This window comes from Erythranthe guttata, chromosome 2 (genome assembly GCF_056151865.1).
Source record: "Erythranthe guttata isolate IM_541 chromosome 2, IM_541, whole genome shotgun sequence".
Taxonomy (NCBI): domain Eukaryota; kingdom Viridiplantae; phylum Streptophyta; class Magnoliopsida; order Lamiales; family Phrymaceae; genus Erythranthe; species Erythranthe guttata.
The window spans coordinates 15,382,830-15,402,103 of record NC_142534.1 but is presented as its reverse complement, the minus strand read 5'-3'; the positions used below and the strand labels follow the sequence as shown (position 1 = coordinate 15,402,103).

Sequence of the window (19,274 nt, the reverse complement as noted above, 5' to 3'; positions counted from 1 at the left end):
ACCAAAAATATATCAAGAAAATCTTTAAAATAATACAAAACAAACTCTCACTCCATAACAATTTTCCCCCCTATAAGAATAACCTTTGCACTTCTTCTCCAGATCAAAATCATTAAAAAAAAAAAAAAAAAAAAAAAACATGGTCAAAACAATGATCCTCAAATCAAATTTCATAGCACTAATTTTCCTAATTTACATGTCTAAATGTAATTCATTAACAAAAACAACAAACACCACAGGTTTTACTACACAACTAATCCACAGAGACTCTCCTCAATCTCCTCACTACAATCACTCTCAATCTCCTTACCAACGCCTCGCAAACGCAGTCCAAAGATCGTTCAATCGCGTCCGTCGATTCAAAACGAATCGCCTTGGATCAGAATCTCCCGTCTCGGAAATAACCAACTCCGGTGCGGAATACCTAATGAAATACGCTATCGGCACACCACCGATCCCCTCATTAGGAGTCGCCGACACGGGCAGTGACATCATCTGGACGCAATGCCAGCCCTGTCAGGATTGCTTCAAGCAAAAACTCCCGTTTTTCAGACCGAAAATTTCTTCCACGTACAAAAACATCCCATGCGATACAAACAACTGCAAATCCTTCCAAGAAACTTCTTGCAGCGAAAAAAAATGCGTCTACACCGAAACGTACGGAGATGGATCGTCCACTCAGGGCGATCTTTCTATAGATACGATCACATTCGCCTCATCAAACGGCCGACGTACTATTTCCGCACCTAATATTATATTCGGTTGTGGATTTAGCAATAGTCTCCTCATTCCTGCTGGAGAGTCGGGAATCGTCGGTCTCGGAGGTGGGCCCGCTTCGCTCGTGCGACAATTAGGCCCTTTAGCTAATGGCAAATTCTCTTACTGCTTGTCTTCAGACAACTCGAGGCCTAGTCAGCTGAGTTTCGGCGACAGTGCTGTCGTCTTAGGGAGAGGTGTCGTTTCGACCCCATTGGTTAAAAAATATCCCGAAACGTTCTACTACTTAACTTTGGAGGGAATCAGCATCGGGAATCAACGGCTGAAATTCGACGATTTCAGTAGTGGGGTCAAAGGAAACATTGTCATTGACTCGGGTACTACGTTGACTTTGCTTCCGTTCGATTTTCACGCGAAAGTGGAGAGTGCGATGGGGAGGTTGATTAAGTTGAGAAAGATTAAGGATCCGCGAGGGGAGTTGAGTTTATGCTTCTTTTCGAGAGACGGCATAAAGAATATTCCCGATGTGACGGTTCATTTCGAAGGGGGTGACGTGAAGTTGAGGCAAGAGAATCTGTTCGTACGAACAAGCGACGTGTCACTCTGCTTTGCTGCTCAGCCTGTCGATGATGTTGCGGTTTACGGGAATGTGGCGCAGAAGAATTTCTTCGTTGGGTATGATCTTCAGAAGAGGACTGTCTCATTTCAGGCAGCTAACTGTCGGAAATCATGATATTGTCGGAAATCGGCGAAATTAAAATAAATATTAATATTGCTATTATGATTGTAATTATCAGAAAGATCGAAATTTCGAATTAACTTTCGGAGATTTAAATCAGATTGAGATTTCCAATTCTAGTAAAAAATAAAATCGGGAAATCGGAAATTGGAATGAGAAATATTGCGCTGAAATCGGAAATTTTCTTATTGAAATCGACGGAATTTGAGAATTCCGTTCCGCATTCCACCCTTTGCCCGAATGCCAAGAATTTGGACAGGGTCCAACACCTTAAACATGATATTCAGTGAATCATTCATACGAAACAAACAAATAGCCGTTTCAATTACCAACCAATAAAGATTTAAATAAAAACGACACGGTTTTCTTCTGTATGTTAAGCTTTGCTACAATCAGTCGGCTTAAACGACACGGTTTTCTTCTTCAAGTCATAACCAACCAAGAAATTCATCTGCGCCACATTGCCGTAAATCCCGAAACTCGTAGCGGGTGCGAAAGCAAAGCACAGTGAGTTATCTCCGGTCCTAATAAACGTGTTCACGGTTTTCAACTTCACATCTGCCCCCTTAAAATGTGCAGTAATTGCAGGAACCTGAGGAACCTCCCCTGTAGACAAATAGCACAGATTCAACACCCCCTGTGGATCACTAATCTGCTTCAACTTCACCTGACTCTTCACCGCCGTTACGACCTGATAGTACAGATCAGACGGCAGAAAAGTCAACGTCGTACCCGAGTCAATGATCATGTTCCCTTCTTCGGACGCGCTCGAACCATATAAAGAAGACACATCCAATCTCTGCTTGCCAACTGTCAACCCTTCCAAAGTCAAGTAATAGAAAGTCTTGGGAGTTTTCTCCACTATAGGCGTCGACACCACACCAGCGCCCGAAACAACCGCGTTTTCTCCGAAATTCATCTTGCTCGATTTCGCATTCCCGCTGAGGAAAGGCACAAGGCAGTAAGAAAACTTGCCCTCGATCGAAGATCCCATTTGAGTTATTAAAGATTCTCGACCGCCACCTAGCCCCACAATACCCGACGCACCTGCACCAAACGTGCCTTGGTCCACATGCCCGCAGCCTATGATCACGTTAGGGATAGAAACGCCCTTTAACGTGATCTTTTCTGTGGCGAGGTCGCCCTTGCTGTACGATCTGTCGCCGTACATCATCGTATAAAGGCACGTACCTGTCGTGCTATTGCAGGAGCTTCTTTGGAGGGAAGTGCAAGTGGTTGAACTGCAAGAAACCTGTTTGTACGTCGAGGAACCTTTCGGGTCGAAGATGGGCGAGTTCTGTTTGAAGCACGAAATGCATGGCTTGCACTGTATCCACGTGAGGTCACTGCCCGTGTCAGCGATTGCCAGGGTTTCGACCGCAGGTGTACCAAGAGAGATCTTCATTAGATACTCACCTCTATCCGAAACTATTTCGGTCGAGGTCGATTGCGGAAAGATGATATCATTATTGACGAGGCTTTTGGCACGGTTGAACGATCTTTGGAGGGCGTCTTGAACTTTTACGTCCGAGTGTGGTCGTAACGAGTCTCGGTGGATGAGATCAACGGTGAAACCAGCTCCGTCGGAAACGGAGATGACTGTGAAGAGTAAGGCGATGCAAGGTAGAAAAACCATGTTTGTTCTAGCCATGATTGTTGTCTTGGAGGATTTGTGTGGTGCAGGTGTCTGTATATATATTGAAGAATGGCAAAATTCATTTAATGGACAGAGATGAATGAGATTATCTCTAAGGGTTTTGGGGGATTGACATTTAATACACATTAATGAGAATTTTCCACTAAATTAGTATGGGAGCATAGCTTTATATCCTTTGAGAAAACTATGGAGATTTTTATTTAATGATATGAAGAATCCAAAATGGTTATCATATATAAAATGTTTATTCAATATATAATTATATATGATATATTTAAATTAATTAATTAAAAAACAAATTGAGAATGGAGCTGAAAACTGCTTTCAAAATTCAGGCTGCTGGTTTAAAATACAGGCCCCTGCTTTTCAGAGTGTTTGTTTTCAAAAGCAGTTACAGTTTCAGTTTACCCCCAAAACCCACCATCTTCGTTCTAAACCCAAGCAATACAGTTACACACAGATACACAGAAACCAAGAAATTCAACCACAGAGAGAGAGAGCTATGGATTCTTACCATTGCAGCAGGTGCATCAAGCTCTTCACGTTCACGCTTCCCCTGTTGTGCCTCCTGTCTTTGAGCTCCACCGCCGCCACTTTCCTTCCGCCGCCCTCCTCCGCTCTACTCGCCGCCGACACCCTCCGCACCAGAGGCTATACCCTCTTCGCATCCGTGATTGTCTCTTTCTCGTCGACGGCCAACTTCACCGGCACCCTGCTCGCCCCGCCGGACTTTGCGTTCTCCTTCGCCACCGCCAAATTCTTGACCAACCCCCGCCCCTCCATCTCCCTCCTCCAATACCACACCCTCAAACCGCCGTTCGTTCTCACGTGGCCGGACCTCTCCTCCCACGACGACGGCGATGAGCTCCGCACTTTTTTCAACAACAACTGCCTTTACCTCTTTAAGAAATCGTACGGCGCCGAAGTTTCGATTTCTTCGTCTCCGTTCAGGAACCCAGCCCTGGCGGTCAAAATCCGCCAGCCAGATCTTTACGTGGACGAGCATCTCACCGTCCACGGAATCGACGGCGTATTGGACCCAACGTTTGCTAGAAAATGCACTGTTTCAGATGTTGTTGATCCGGCGGCGGAGTCCGGTTCAATTCTGGTGAACCGGGTTTTTCTCGACCGTGCGATGCGGGTGTTGAGGAGGAAGGGGTACAGTGTGGTGGCTGCGGCTATGTCCGTCAGAAGATCAGATCTGTTAACTTTGACGTCCGTCACTGTTTTCGCAGTTTCCGACGAGAATCTGTTCCTGAAACCCCAAGGTTTCCGTTACGATTTCCGTCACCACGTCGTTCCGTCGCGGTACTGTATTGCAGGTCTTTTGGCTTCGATGTCTGTTGGAATGGAGGTCGGCACTTTGGCTCCGAACATGACTCTCCTCGTCAGTTCCGTCGACGGCGCGGTTAACGTTAACGGCGTCGCGGTGGACGTGACGGAGGTTTATCGCAGCGGGTGGATTGTTGTGCTCTCAATCATGACGTCATTGGATGACGCCGTCAATTCTCAAGGCAAATCGCCGTTTGCCGCCGCAGTATCCGACGATCTGACTCCTTCTCCGACTCCATTTTCCGGCGTTTCTGCGCCCGCTAATTCACCTATAATTCCTTCTCCCAGTCCACTTTCCGGCGTTTCTGCGCCGGCTAATTCACCTAGAATTCCTTCTCCGAGTCCATTTCCCGGCGTTTCTACGCCTGCTAATTCACCTATAATTCCTTCTCCGATTCAATTTTCGGGCATTTCTGCCCCTGGTAATTCACCTAGAATTCCTTCTCCCAGTCCATTCTCCGGCGGTTCTGCGCCTGCTAATTCACCTAGAATTCCTTCTCCGGCGCCTTCGTACTATGTGGAAGCTGTGAACGATAGCCCTAGCCCAGCGCCGGTTAATTCAGATCTGACTCCATCTCCGGAGCCAGATCTCGACAGAGAGATTGACGATTTATCCCCGAGCATCGTAAGTACCATCGGCAGCCCGTCGCCGGTTCCGTCTGGCCAGAACTCAGATTTTTCTCCGTCACCGGCATCTCCGACCATCGAAAGTACCACCGGCAGCCCGTCGCCGATTCCGTCAGGGCAGAACTCCGAAATTTCTCCGTCTGGGGCAGCTCTGAGCATCGTAAGTACCACCGGCAGCCCAACGCCGGTTCCGTCGGGGCAGAACTCAGAAATTTCTCCGGCGCCGGCGGATACAATAGATGACGACGGTGTCACTCATTGTGATTTCAACGCCATCGGGATCGAAGGAGGAGATCTCCTCTGCCCGATCAGCACTGCGAGGAAAATGCGGGAAACAGAGATTTTCAATGGTGCTGACGTGGACGAATCTAAGCCGTCGGATGCTGACAGCCAAGTCACCGATGATTTGACTCGATCTGACGAGGTCAAAATTGCTGAGAATGTCAACATTGCTGATGATCTATTCTTCTACATTTGATTGTTTGCCACGTGGCCTTGTATATCTTGCCAAATTTTTGTACCCAAATGAACATATTGTAAAATCAAAAGTTCCAATACACATATTTCCGTAATTTTTCCATATATCTTTTCGGTCCTTATCCTTTATTAAAATCTAGATGCAATTTATTTTTTTGAGTAAATTACAACCACACCCCTGATGTGAGAATTGATATTTGAAATACTTTATTAGTAGTAAGGGTGAAATTGAAAGAAAACATAAAATAATATATTGGAATTCCGAAACAAGACAGTTAAATTAAAACGAACGGAGTGACATTTAGATAACAAGTCTAAAAAGAAAAGGATAACAAGGATGAGTTCATAATCTCCATAGATCTATTTGATAGTTGTAGTAAACATTGGGTACCGATTTGGAATATTCTAGAGACATTGAGGACTAGTTTGATATTAGTATCAAATTTGGGGGTGTTGCAGCGTAAATTAGTAAATATTCGAAAATTAACCGTTTTCTCAACAGTCATAAACCGCTTCTTCTTCTCCCGCCGGTTATCAATTTGAACTAACAGATAATCTTAATTTTCTTCCTCGGAGAATCTGGCAACATTCGCTAACCCTAACACCACTCCGCCCGCGGCGCTTGGTCCACACCAGGCGTCGCCGCCACCACCACCACCACCGCTTCTCCCAAATTGAAAACCTAATTCCGCGATGGATTCCACCGCCGTATTTGCGTTTCACAACCACCCCTTCGCAGAAGAAACCCCGATCATCGACCCATTGTCCTACGATTTCTTAGCCGGAAACCCTAATCCTCCGTTGGACGACGACCAGACCTACTTCAATTTCGACCCGAGTCAACCAGGTCAGGAATTGAACGATATATTGGACGCAGACGATCCGTTGTTGGATCCTGCTATTTGGGCTTTTTGCAATGGCACCGAAGATGGAACCGGAAATTCTCCCGCCGGCCATTCCACGTTCGCTGGAGAAGGCTGCAGCAGCCACGCCATCGACGGCGACTTCAATAACGCCCCCGAAATTCCAATTTTCGAAGATCAACCAATGCCGATTTCTGTCTTCTCCGTTCCACAATCTCCGTATAATTGCACTTTCTGCCAAATACTTCGAGAAATCACACACACTAACGGTGTGAATCCCTAATTTCTAAGTTGATTAAATCATAACCTTTTTTTAAGTACAATTCGGTTCGATTAAATCAAATTATAATTTGTAGGAATGAACGTAAAAACGTGTAATTGTGAAATTTGATTAAATGTAAAAAATTGTAGGAATGAACGTAAAGCGGCTCGAGATTCACGGAATATTCGGAGTCATCACTCACGCGGTTCTCGGTATCTACGATTTTGATTCGTCTTCTCAAAGCCAGGATATTCAAATGTTCGAGTAAGTGTATCTATCTATCTATCTATCTATCTATCTATAAAATAAGTTATTTTTTTAACGGATGTTGAAAAAAAATCGAACTCTGTTTCACATTTGTTTCGTATGTATATAGTTTCCAAAACGAGAGCACGCAGACTGTGAAGAAGTTCTTGGTCCAATATTTGGAGGCTTGTAAACAAGAGGGGTATAATATACTGCAAGATCCACTCTCGACTTTTTACGAAGTGCTTTGTGTTGGACTGAACGAACCCGAAGATAATCTCGATGATTACTGTCAATTCACACCAGAAAGCGCAGGTATGTACGTATAAAATAACCAATTATACGATTCCAACACGAGCAAAAAAAACATAAATAATAAATCCTCGGAATTAATTGATCTGTTGTATTATAGGTGATTGCGTGTTTAACGAACAAGAAACGCTGAAGAAACGGGAGGGTGGAAGCAACCAGATGGGATCCATGAAAATCCCACTTGCTATGCAGGTTATTTTTTTATTTTTTTTAGTATAATTATTTTTTTTCCTGAAAAATGAAGAATGAATTTGGTTTTGAAACTTTAATTTTGCAGAGGGAAAGAACTAGAAACCTGAAGTTGAAGGATTTTATTGATTACTTTGATCTTCCGATAGAAGATGCCGCGCGGAAGATGAATATATGCCCGACTGTGTTGAAGAAGATATGCCGCAGAAATGGCGTCTTGAGGTGGCCTTACCGAAAGGTTTCTCTCTCTCTCTCTCTCTCTCTCTCTCTCTCTCTCTCTCTCTCTCTCTCTCTCTCTCTCTCTCTCTCTCTCTCTCTCTATATATATATATATATATATATATATATATATATATTTATGAGATAAATCATGAAATTGCAGATAAAAAGTATAAAGAGAAAAATAAGCAAGAAAACCAAGATATTAGATGCAAGTGGTGATTTTGATGAAAGAACAGGTGCTATGGAGGATTTACATAAGCATAAGCAAGAACTTGCAAAAATTTATCAAGAATTCAATGGCTGATCGGGCAAAACGCTTCTCGTTTTTTCGTTATTTTTTTCGCTGATTTTTTACCCAATTGTAATTAAATGATTTATTTCTCATTTTTTCTGTCACTCAGGTGCTTGTAAGGTTCAACTAGGTTCATGCCATTGTGTAATTAATTGATTTATATCTCATTTTGTCACTTTGTTGTATTTAAGGTTTTATTACAATTAGGTCCAAACAATGTCAGTAAATTACAAACAGCACCTTTTAAGGTAAGGAAAAAATATTACCAAACCAAAAGGGGAATATTCTGTTTTAAGAGGAGGGATATAATAAATAAGAGTATACAACAATGAACAACTGGGAAATTTTTTTCCCAGTATGCCAATTTGCATTGTAAATCCTGCACAAATATCTTACAACATTTCAAGAAAATCGGGGCCCGCAATTCTTGGCTCGAAAAAGAAACCATCTTTCACCAAGAATTACGACTACTACTCACTCGAATCTTTCTCCGAAACGGTCTACAAGCCTCGATACTAAGATCAACAGCAGCAGCAAGAGCCATAAATATAGCAGCATCCTCGACGCACGTCACGTGCCTCATCGCCAGCTGTACCGTCGGCTTGCTCGATTTCCCCTCCCCACACACCCGACAGCTCATCACAAACCCTCCGGCCACCGGGCTCAACTCCGTGAAGTCGCCGCTGCTCTGCGGGCTCGGCACGGCCGCCGCCGCCGCCGCCTCGGCCGTTGCCCGAATCTGGCGGTCGGTGTCTATGAAGAACTCGCCGCCCTTCTCCGCTCCGAGCGATATCTCGGAGATTAGGAGGTTCTTGCCCCCTTCTTGACCGTCGGAGAAGACGTGGAAGCGGAAGTTGACGGAGTCTCGGATGATTCCACCGCCTCGCCGCTCGCGCCACGCTTCGAGCTTGCCCCACGGCTGCCAGCTGTCGTGCTGGTACGGGTCGGGCCGGACTATCAGCCAGGCCCCCGGGTTGGATCGGGCGACCCAATCGCAGCCCGTTGACGGTACGAAGGGGGTTGTTATGAAGGCTGCTGCAACTGCCGAGCCGGAGAGGTCGTGTATTTTTACGTTCCAACCCTTTCTCTCTCTTCTCTCGGTGTCTTGGTGGGACCCGTCGCCGGAGCTTGACGCGAACGTGCTAAGTGGATCCACTTGGGATACCCTGTAATTTGTATTCAAACAAACAATTAGGCCATGTTTGGGAATCGTGATTAAGCTCGATACACAATAAATGATATTTACACAATTCTACGAAGGTTACTACGGAATATTGTGTAATCACAGATCCTAAAACGTAAGATAATCGCATACTAAATTACTGAAATACTAAATGTTCATTTCAATTTTTCGGGTACCGTTCCGACTTCAAATGTGATTTCGTCCTTTTTTTCTGCTCGAATTTCGCAAAACTCAAAAAACCAAATTTTGTAGTCCTTTGAGTCGGGACTTTGCTAGTAAAATTGAAACAACATTTAGCAATTAGCACCTCCCGATTAACATTATTACGGAAAATGGAGTCTTAACCAATTCAATCAATCTTATCAATCCCATCAACATTCCCAAACGAGACCTTAAGAAATATAACTAGTCAAATCTAAACCAACTATCGATCAATTACCTTTGTTATCTATATGTATTTTCTATCATTTCGATTTTTTTTTTTTTGCAAAAGACGAAAAAAAAGAACGAGCAAGCATCTTTATTTTAATTCACCTGTCTCGAATGAATTTGCAGCTGAAAATAGGCTGCTTCACATTGCCTTGCAGCTGCACAATTTGTGGACTCAACTTAGTCTCGTCTTCGAACTGAAACACGTATCTCGGATCAGGATCCAACTTCACCTTCAAATGGAGCTCCGCCCCACCAAGCTCCTGCCCGTTTTTCCCGATCCCAACCCACCCGTTGAAAAGAATCACGGGCTTCCCTTCTCCCCATTCGGGCCCCACATTCAACTTAAACACCCCTATTTGCCGCCTCTTCGTACCCACCCCGCAGTGGGTCCCTCTCCTCCCCGTGAAAACAACCACCTCGAGAAACGCACGCGCGTTGTAGAAACACCGAGGTGAAGATAGTACCTTCAAGTCCGATTCTTCGAGGTAAAAAGTTGATGCAACGGCGTGAGAGTTATTATTGATGGGAGATGATATAAATGGGATTTGTGTTGTCTGAACGGGAAATCCACGTAGGCGAATCTCGCACGCGCATGGAGACGATAATGCAGGGGTACTGGATTTTGATGCCTCGGGGAATCTAATTCCGAGAGAGCCGATTGATAATCTGATAAATGCTTGAGGGTCCATTTCGCCTAATCAGAAGAAATCGCCCATTTGCTGGAATAAATTGTCACGTAAGTAAACCGATAATTAGAATAACATCATTTACGAATAAAAGTTTAATCAAATAGAACGTAAAGCAAGAATCTTGAATCTTGTACCGAAATGATTATAAAGACTAGGAAAAGTAAGCTGAGAATCCTTGTAATAAACTTATATAACACTTCAAGATTGCAACTAAACTACATTCTTGTAGATATGAATAATTATTTACCCTTGCTTCTTATTTTCTTGAATTCGCCGTTGTAATGAAAAGGAAGCTATAATATATTTCAAAGCAATTTTCGGTATAAGTTGACACCAAAGTCCGTAAAATCGAGTAAATTGACCACCATAAACGCCCACATAAAGCCTGTAATAGCTGGGCATTAATCCTCACAGAAGCCACGTTTCGTCGAAACACTCCGGGCAGTAATTCTAGAAAGCTTCTTCTTTTTATTTTTTATTTTTTTTCTATAATCATTACTAACCCTAATAGAATTGGATTATGAATTGTGAAAGCCCTCCATTGCAAATTGTTATCTTTCCTTTGTAACAAAAAAAAAATCTTTATTCTAAATTCTTAACTCAATTTTTCCCCTCATCTGAGATTAAAACATACAGATCAACCCTGTTGACTAATTCAATTGTTAAAAAGTCTGTCACTCATAAAAATCAAATCTTTAACTCATAATTTCCTCCATTATCCAAACACCCCAAAAAAATTAAATCAAAAAAATTAAAAATTAAAAATAAAAATAAACACACACACAAAATTTCATATAAGCAATTGGGGAACACAAAACAAAAGTCAAATTCACAGAAAACCCAGAAAACTATAAGCATTTAAACAATCATGCAACAAGAGAGAGAGAGAGAGAGAGAGAGAGAGAGAGAGAGAGAAATTACCAAAGAACCCACCTTTGATGTGGGAAAAAAGAAAAGTCTTGTTCTACATGGAAAACAAAACCCCACTTCAACAGTTGAAAATATAAAGAACTCAACTTTTCATCCCAGAAAGCTGCCAAATTCCCATGGCTTTTTCCCCAAACAATTTCATAAAAGAAAAAAAAAAAAGTTAAGGTTTTCAGCAAAATACACACACAGACACACACTAAAATGGGCTCTTTTTCTCTTTTCACTGTTTTGCAGATCCAAGAAAAAGGTAATGCAGGAGAGTGATCAAAAGATAGGATTTTTGGACGAATAGAAAGTGTGTATTAATTAATGATTGGAAAAAGAAAAAAAAAAAAGTATTACCACCAAACACAACCTCCAAGAAATTGTCACATAGACTATGCACAGATCACGAGAAATGCAAACTGTGTATGAGTGTGTGTTTCTTGGGGTTGAACTTTTTTTATCAACTGTGTTTGTGTGTGTGTTGTCGTATGTGTAAATGTTTCTTCACTACATACTGTGTGTATTGTGTATCTGTGTGTGTACAAAGAACCAGAAAATTAGAGGAAAAGTGAAAGGAATGTATATATTGACATATATATATATATAAGTATTGAATTACTTATTACTACTTCTTGAACTGACAGAAGTGGATGACAGACCACATTCCTTACATTCTTTCTATCCGAAACTAAAATTACAAGTGGAGAAAATTAAAAAAATTAAAAAATTAGTTTATCCATTTCAAAAATTGAACTAAGAATTATTAATATTGACTAAATGAATTCTACTATTTGAAATTTATGCAATATAAAAAAAAATTAAATTACGGTGACCTCCTGAGATAAGATCAAATTACGAAAAAACCCTTTATGTTTGGTTAATTGCAACCACCTCCCTTAATGATGAATTTTCTTACACGTCCACTCTTACGGTGCCAAATTTAGTGGAATCTTGTAGGTTATGTGGAATATTCTTCAGTTTGTACCCATTTTACCTCATTCGAGCTCCACATTTTAAAACAAGATGATCATAATATGTGTCTCTTGGCTCGTAGATATCAGATTTTGTGTTGCATCAGAAATTGAGAACATTCCACGTGATTTTAATTACCCAAACAATAAGGGTTTTTTCGTAATTTGATCTTATCTTAAGATGCCGTAGTTGCAATTATCTAAACAAAAAGAAGTTTTTTATAATGTGATATTATCTCAAGGAGTTGGCTGTAATTTACCATTTTATAATTAAATTAATGAGAGTACTTCATAGGAATCCGATGTGGGAAGTTTATCATTTGAAGAAAAGAAATGTTACATTTTCAAATTGACTAAATGGCACTTATCATTGTATTTTAGTATTTGGCATTTATCATTGTATTAAGCTTATATAAAATATATTTGATAGTAACTACTAATAAGCCTTAAATCATCTTCTTGTTATTTAATGAACTTGTATAAACTTTCGGCGATTAATTACTTTTGATTGTAATTGGTAATCGGACCATGTGAGTTGAATTTTAATCTTGGCTGAAGCTCAGAAATTATCAGACCTCATTATTATGGACTCAAACTCGACTTATATATTTTGTCGGGTTTCGAATTGATCATATAAACTTTCAATTTGTTAAGTAATTATATGACTAGAAATGCGTCATTTTCCAAAATGAATAAATATAAAACAAATAGAAGCAGTTCTAAATGTAACTTGTATTTTTTGCATCATGGTCCAAAACGAAAGTTTTATTTTTTATTTTAATTATTAAACTAATCGGACGGACCTTATTTAGGTCGAGCTATAGCGAACTCAAACTTGGCTCGTAAATAAATCAGGTTTAATAAAATGGCTCAAACTTGATCCGGCCACTAAAAATAGGCTCGACTCATATATAATCGGGCTAAGCAATCAAGTTTTGATTATAGGCCCAATTTTCTTTTTTTAATTCTTGCAAATTATTATATCCTTTCACATCTATTTTGGCGATAAATAAAAATAGAGTTTGGTTTGATGGGCAGTTGGCAAAGGTAGAATATTGGATTATTTAATTGAAGATATTGTTGGTAAAAGATAAATAATATATTATTATTTAACATTTAGATACAATATATATACACTATATGTATGTAAAAAAAAAGAGTGGGCCTTTTCTTTTATCTTTCTTTTTCCATTAATACTTACAGCTGTGCCCAACTATTTTGTACACATTAAACAACACTCATTTGCTTTAATTATTTATATTTAAATTTGAGCATAGCCTTGTAGGAATTAATGTACGAATTTCAGTTTGCTTAATATATAATATTAGTTAATATATACATAATATGTATTGAGTATAAATAATTAAATACATTGTATAACAACACTTGTAATTAAAGTCAAAAGATGGGTTCACATTATTTGTGTTATGTTGCAATTTTTTTTAAGCAACAAGAATTTGACGTCACACCTAGTCATTGCTTTGGTCATATGTAAATTCAATAAGTTATAAATCAATTTAATAATTTACAGAGAAAAATAAAAATTACAAAGTAATCATCCGAGAGTAAAAAACGTCGGAATTATGAGCGAAGAGAAGGAGTTTGACCCTCGTTGGGGGTTTGTCATACTAAAGTACTTTGTCATTCTGATCAAAAGTCGGGTTTGCTTCTCGCAGTATATAATTTAGACTTTATTAATAGAGTATTTTGCATCTACTGCCTCTCATAAAATTTTATTTTAAATATTTGAAATTTTCATCACACTTGCTCGATCGGCATTGGTCTTTTGACAAATCGAATCGTAATGGCAAAGTAAACGAAAATATGAAACCGTCTTGGTTTCTCGATTGGGTTTTTTTTTTTTTTTTTTTCTTTCTAAATTTGTCTTAAAACAGTTTTATAATAATTCTCAATAAAATAAAAAGCATTTGACTGAGCCAGGTCTTTATACATCTGATGGAAAAACAGAAAACAGATGGAATTGATTTGCACTTCCAATTATTGCAAGTACTTTTTTTTTTTATTGCAATTTGTTGAATATATAAATTAAATTTGATTTCATCTACGTGACATGATATCTGAATCTTCAATATCTGTATAATGTTTAAGTATTAAAAATTAACAATATATGTTATAATTATTTAGGGAAAAAATGAAATATTCCAGCAAGAAAAAGAAACAAGACAATTAACAATATATATATATATATGTATTCTCTTTTTTTTTTTTTTTCTTTTCAAAAGAGTCTTTACATGGAGTCTAAGTACTAAAAAATGATAGCAAGAAAATGCCACACAAAAAGATTTTTATTTATTTATTTGTTTTACTTTTAACTTTTTATTTATTATTGTTTTAAAAAAATATTTGAACTAGGAAAAAATAGCAAAAAAGAAATAGTGGGAGAAAAAATGTTTGAAAAAGGAATATAGAGCAAAGAATATTGATGAATGACAGCTAATGCGCAAGTGTAAGTAGCGGCGCGGGCCCCAAAATAGCGACTTTGCCGCCAAATCGCACATGCGACTTTTAAGACCAGGCCAACACAAAGCGCGCCAAATTCACCATTTTTTTTTTCTCTCTCTTAGTACTAATTCTTTGGTTAAATGCTAAAAAATCAATAAACTTCATCTAATCACATTCTATTGATGGAGGTCGATTGAACCCTCACCAACATTGCCCCTCCTAGAACACTTTCTAACATCTCGATCACCGAACCTGAAATTCGGGGCTTTAGCCCCGTGGGAGACTCTCCGACGCACAAGTTAGTTTCAGGGAAAACAGTTCAAAGAGAGAGCAAAATGATAAGGAAAATGAATGGAGAGTGTGATGCGAGTTCGATGTCTTAGAACGTGTTTTAGTGTGTAAATAAAATGTACCTCTTATTGGTCCGAATATGAGATATTTACAAATCATATTTATTCTTGAGGTTTGACCTAATTCTGAGTCGATTAAACATAATATTATTGGATCACGGTCCATCAATAGACTTAATCCCAAATATTTATACGAGCACAATAGTTTGCCAAATCAACTCCATCAAAGACTTTTCTGGCAAAAAAGTAACTGTCTGGGAATATTAGAGTTATTTCTATGCTACACCCGATGAAGGTTACAATAGGTGAATCTTTATTATTAATTTACACACACCAATGTGAATGTGTGTGTTTGTGTGCATATGAACGGTAAAAATCTACTCGGTGTAGCATAGTATAAACCGTATATCAATTGAAACATAAAACATGCATTATGTATTTATGTTCAAACCCTACACATGTTTGCTGCATTTTTTCTCGGGAAACATTTATGTAACAAAAAAATTAATTATTTTCTTGTTGTATTTTTAATAAAACGGAACAATAAAGTGGTCCACGATAGAATCAGGCAACTCTATGAAATATTGTAAATTAAATGCAATTGTAAAATTTTGTGGGGACTCTTTCTTCTATGTTAAAGATCCCAATTAATTAATTAATATACTGTCTATATTTGATGTGGACTGCTATCTCATAGTGGATTTACAATTTATCAAGTTGATGAAACTGAAAATATTATAAGAGATTAGTTGGGTATTAGGCCTAATTAAGTATGAGTTTAATCACATAAAACCCCACGTATTAAGGAAAATGTACACAAAAACCCCTATCAAAAGACGTTGGACATTTTGTTTTGTTTATTTAAAAAACGCACAATTTTAGGTGAAAAAATAAATTCGATTTTCACTTGAGTTACGACATTAGGTTCAATTAGTCAAATCGAACTGGGCAAGACAACGTTGTCTCGTGGTTTTGCGGTCCAAGTTTCAAAACAATGTCTATAACATGGATATATCATATGTATAGCTTTTATGTTATTGAACTGTCATTTAAAGATGCAATTAATTTTGAGCGACTATAAATTAAATAAATATGAGGGGAATATGAAAATTTAAATATATATATTGAATTTCAAGAAAGGTCTAGGATTATATCACGAGACAAGTAATTGACTGACATGTGGCTCGGGCCGATTTTCCAGCTGGCAAATTATCTAATGCCATGGAAATTAAATACAACTTGAAAAAATATGTTGGTTATTTTATTAAATAGCACAACTTGTATGTATGTATATATATATAGTTCACTGTATTAATGAGAAAAACAACGTAATGGTGAGACAGCAGCACATGGGGGATGTATTGCTAAAAGATTATTGACCTCAAAATTAAAGAATTTTTATTGGAAAAAAAGGGCAGCTGAAAATGAAGTGTAAAATTATAAATTAAATAAATAATTGCAATACGATTGCGACTCCAAAACGATTTCGTCGATCATCATCATCAAATCATATATAGTTAGCTCATTCTGCGTTGAGTCGACTCACTACTCGATCTGCGGTCGAGTGTCGGGAGTGAGTCGACTCATAATCGAACACCAAACTATGTCCATGTTTATCATACCGTATGGTCCATGTATGCGTCTTTCCTACCACCAATTGGTTTTAAAATAACTGGTATCACATAAAATTATAAATTATAAATTATATATATATATATATATATATTCTTGAAATGTATGTGGTTGAGAGAAAGCAATGAATAAGGGCACAGGGATAGCACCTGAACCTGAGGGCATTGGCTCCACAGACAAAGAGCTAGTTAGGGGGATACTTGTCTCCTCCTTTTGCTTAATATGTCTATCATTTTTTATTTATTTATTTCAATATCTTTATATATATATATATATATATATATATATATATATATATATATATATATATATATATATAGATTGAATTAAAAGATATTGGGCCGTCTTAATATCTTAATTTAGAACCCTCATATTGAACCTGTTCTGAACTCGGCCCACTAATAAATATGCATCAATTCAATTAAAAAGAAAAAAAAAGGAAATAATCGGTAATTAAATCCTCAGCTCTATACAAAACCATAATGTGACAAGCTATATATGTTTTAATCAATACCAGAATTCACTAGAAATCACGAAATACAGAAATAAAACTAGAATAAAAGGCATTATATGCCACCGTTGATCGAGACGTGTACATACATAAATCACTTCCATTTCTTGTACCTCATGAACTTGTGCCTCCCGAACATTCCATGCTTCCCGTGCTTGAACTTTCCGTGCTTAAATTTCCCGTGGTGAGGGTAGTGTCCGTAATATCCTCCATGATGATGGCCGTATCCACCATGTCCATGCGCCATGTGGTGGGCCCCATAAGCAGCTGCTGCCGCTGCTGCGCCGCCAGCCAGGACTGCTCCCATTCCATGTCCTGCAAAATATAGTTTCCTTATTACAACTTCTATGAAAATATTACCAATCGATCAGTACAAGAAATTAGTAACCGAATGGGGAAAAAAAAAACATCCAGGATAATCACAAATTCTAAACCGAGGGATTAATCACAAATTCTAAACCGAGGGATCAATCACAAATTCACAAGCATGAAACAGGACGATATAATTTATTGGCTAGTAGTAAAATTCAACAATAATCAATATTTGAAATACCTGAATGAGAAGGGCCGGGATAACCCGATGGATGATATCCATGAGGGGGAGGGTACCCTGCCGGAGGGTACCCTGCGGGTGGGTACCCACCAGCCATGGGAGGATATCCGGGCGGAGGAGGAGGATATCCGCCATGTGGAGGATATCCTACGTGTGGAGGATATCCAACGTGCGGTGGATATCCTACTTGTGGAGGATAAGGATAAGGTCCGGGATGCGGAGGGTAATGCCCTCTTCCAGCTCCGGCGGCATATGCTGCAAGACCAGAGAACAGCCCTTTGTCCTGAGTTTCGTCGTGATTGTCCTTTCGATCTCCCATCTTTTTTCTGTTTCTTACTTTAGTTAAAAACCCGCAAAGGCTGCGACAAATCGATCAACAAAATCACCCGTCAGTAACATGCCGTGTTTTAACGTACAGAGAGCGTGTATTTAATATTATAGCAATGAAATTAAATAGCAAACAGAAATGGAACGGGTATTTACGAGTAATTGGTGTTCTGTTTTTAGAAATTAACATCGGAAATCGATGGTTTCAATGGAATATTATACTATTGATTCAAGAATTCAGCAATTACTTACATCTAGCTTTGTTAAAACAAAGAAGATAAAAATACAATATCTTGATCTTTCATTTCAATCCCCAACCTTAATCATAAATCTCGAGGCTACTTTTTCCGAAAAAACGTACAATCGGATAAAAAAAGTTTCCGATCAATCTCCATATCAAATCCCTAACCCTATTTATCAGGAAAGGTGGTACCTAACCTCCTACTTCCCTATTTGTAATAGGATTATAAAAAATTAATAAAAATAAATAAAAAAAAGGCCTTCTCCCATTCTTCCCCAAACAAAAGGAAAACCAGAAAGAAACCTAAAATCATTTCTGACAAAATTAGGGTTTCAAATTTCAATTACGACGAAGGCACAGAGGAAAACAGTAAAGGGCATCGCCAAATTAGAAACTTGTGCATGCACACATGCATCAACAAAGGCAGATAAACATATATTTTCAAAGCAATTGCTATTGAAGAAACAAGGGAAAAAAACTGTATCGAAAATAAATTTTTAAAAAGCAGATACAAAATCATCGATCAACCTCCATAAAAATAACCTTTTTCTTTTACGAATAATTCAAATAATTCAACCGTTATTTCAGATATGAATTTGACGAGCAACAGAGAAATTATAATTTACCTAATAGGAATTCGGAATTCGGAATTCGGATTCTCCTCAATTCTGTGCGAGCTTTTTTTTTTTTTTTGTTTTTTCTCAATTTTTGGTTTTGGAAGATTAAACAAAATTCTCCTGCTGTGTTACGTGTTGTTATTAATAAGCCGTTGCGCCTTGTGTATTTATCGTACTGGTTCACGCGTTCTCCCCACGCGTACACTTAGCCACAAAGTTTTCGAATCAACTTTTTCAATTTATACCCCTAAAAAATATAGACATTGCATTTACATGGAATAATTCTACATTTAATAATAAAAAGAAATTAATTAGCTTTTTGAGATGAAGTATTAGGTGAATTTTGAATTTTATTTATAGTCATGCATTTCGACGCGTTTCGTGTTTGACGTTCGAGGACACCTGCCGGACACCTTATGGACTTATTTTGCAATTTCTGAAAAGTTAGAAATATG

The 19,274-nt window shown here is 38.6% G+C and overlaps 6 protein-coding genes across 10 annotated transcripts; 3 read left to right on the top strand and 3 right to left on the bottom strand.

The window, feature by feature from the left end:
- The first annotated feature begins 120 nt into the window (after positions 1-120).
- On the top strand, positions 121-1,537 carry LOC105969510 (aspartic proteinase CDR1). Its single transcript, XM_012994271.2, has one exon. It carries the CDS (start codon positions 140-142, stop codon positions 1,448-1,450), a length of 1,311 nt encoding a protein of 436 aa, XP_012849725.1. The 5' UTR covers positions 121-139; the 3' UTR covers positions 1,451-1,537.
- Positions 1,538-1,618: 81 nt separating this feature from the next.
- On the bottom strand, positions 1,619-5,475 carry LOC105969508 (aspartic proteinase CDR1). Its single transcript, XM_012994268.2, has 2 exons — positions 3,628-5,475; positions 1,619-3,143 (listed from the first exon to the last, which is right to left on the bottom strand). The coding sequence occupies exons 1-2, from the start codon at positions 3,628-3,630 to the stop codon at positions 1,833-1,835; spliced, it is 1,314 nt and encodes a 437-aa protein (XP_012849722.2). The 5' UTR covers positions 3,631-5,475; the 3' UTR covers positions 1,619-1,832.
- LOC105969505 (uncharacterized) lies at positions 3,453-5,649 on the top strand. Its single transcript, XM_012994267.2, has one exon. The coding sequence runs from the start codon at positions 3,616-3,618 to the stop codon at positions 5,548-5,550; it is 1,935 nt and encodes a 644-aa protein (XP_012849721.1). The 5' UTR covers positions 3,453-3,615; the 3' UTR covers positions 5,551-5,649.
- A 287-nt stretch (positions 5,650-5,936) lies between these two features.
- Positions 5,937-7,978, top strand: LOC148772445 (uncharacterized). Its single transcript, XM_088812714.1, has 6 exons — positions 5,937-6,681; positions 6,824-6,938; positions 7,051-7,235; positions 7,333-7,424; positions 7,510-7,659; positions 7,804-7,978. Exons 1-6 carry the CDS (start codon positions 6,243-6,245, stop codon positions 7,945-7,947), a joined length of 1,125 nt encoding a protein of 374 aa, XP_088668840.1. The 5' UTR covers positions 5,937-6,242; the 3' UTR covers positions 7,948-7,978.
- Positions 7,979-8,111: 133 nt separating this feature from the next.
- On the bottom strand, positions 8,112-11,755 carry LOC105969524 (uncharacterized). 5 transcript variants are annotated; one of them, XM_088812710.1, is made up of 4 exons: positions 11,512-11,743; positions 11,173-11,289; positions 9,653-10,269; positions 8,112-9,101 (listed from the first exon to the last, which is right to left on the bottom strand). In XM_088812710.1, the coding sequence occupies exons 3-4, from the start codon at positions 10,237-10,239 to the stop codon at positions 8,387-8,389; spliced, it is 1,302 nt and encodes a 433-aa protein (XP_088668836.1). In that variant the 5' UTR covers positions 10,240-10,269; positions 11,173-11,289; positions 11,512-11,743; the 3' UTR covers positions 8,112-8,386. The 5 variants fall into 5 exon arrangements, with proteins under 5 accessions (XP_088668836.1, XP_088668826.1, XP_012849743.1 ...); XM_088812700.1 differs by having other exon boundaries at positions 11,161-11,289; positions 11,512-11,742; XM_012994289.2 differs by having other exon boundaries at positions 11,161-11,755.
- Positions 11,756-16,969: 5,214 nt separating this feature from the next.
- LOC105969452 (glycine/proline-rich protein) lies at positions 16,970-19,120 on the bottom strand. The gene is made up of 3 exons (XM_012994207.2): positions 18,829-19,120; positions 17,635-17,993; positions 16,970-17,396 (listed from the first exon to the last, which is right to left on the bottom strand). Exons 2-3 carry the CDS (start codon positions 17,951-17,953, stop codon positions 17,176-17,178), a joined length of 540 nt encoding a protein of 179 aa, XP_012849661.2. The 5' UTR covers positions 17,954-17,993; positions 18,829-19,120; the 3' UTR covers positions 16,970-17,175.
- Between the last annotated feature and the right edge of the window lie 154 nt (positions 19,121-19,274).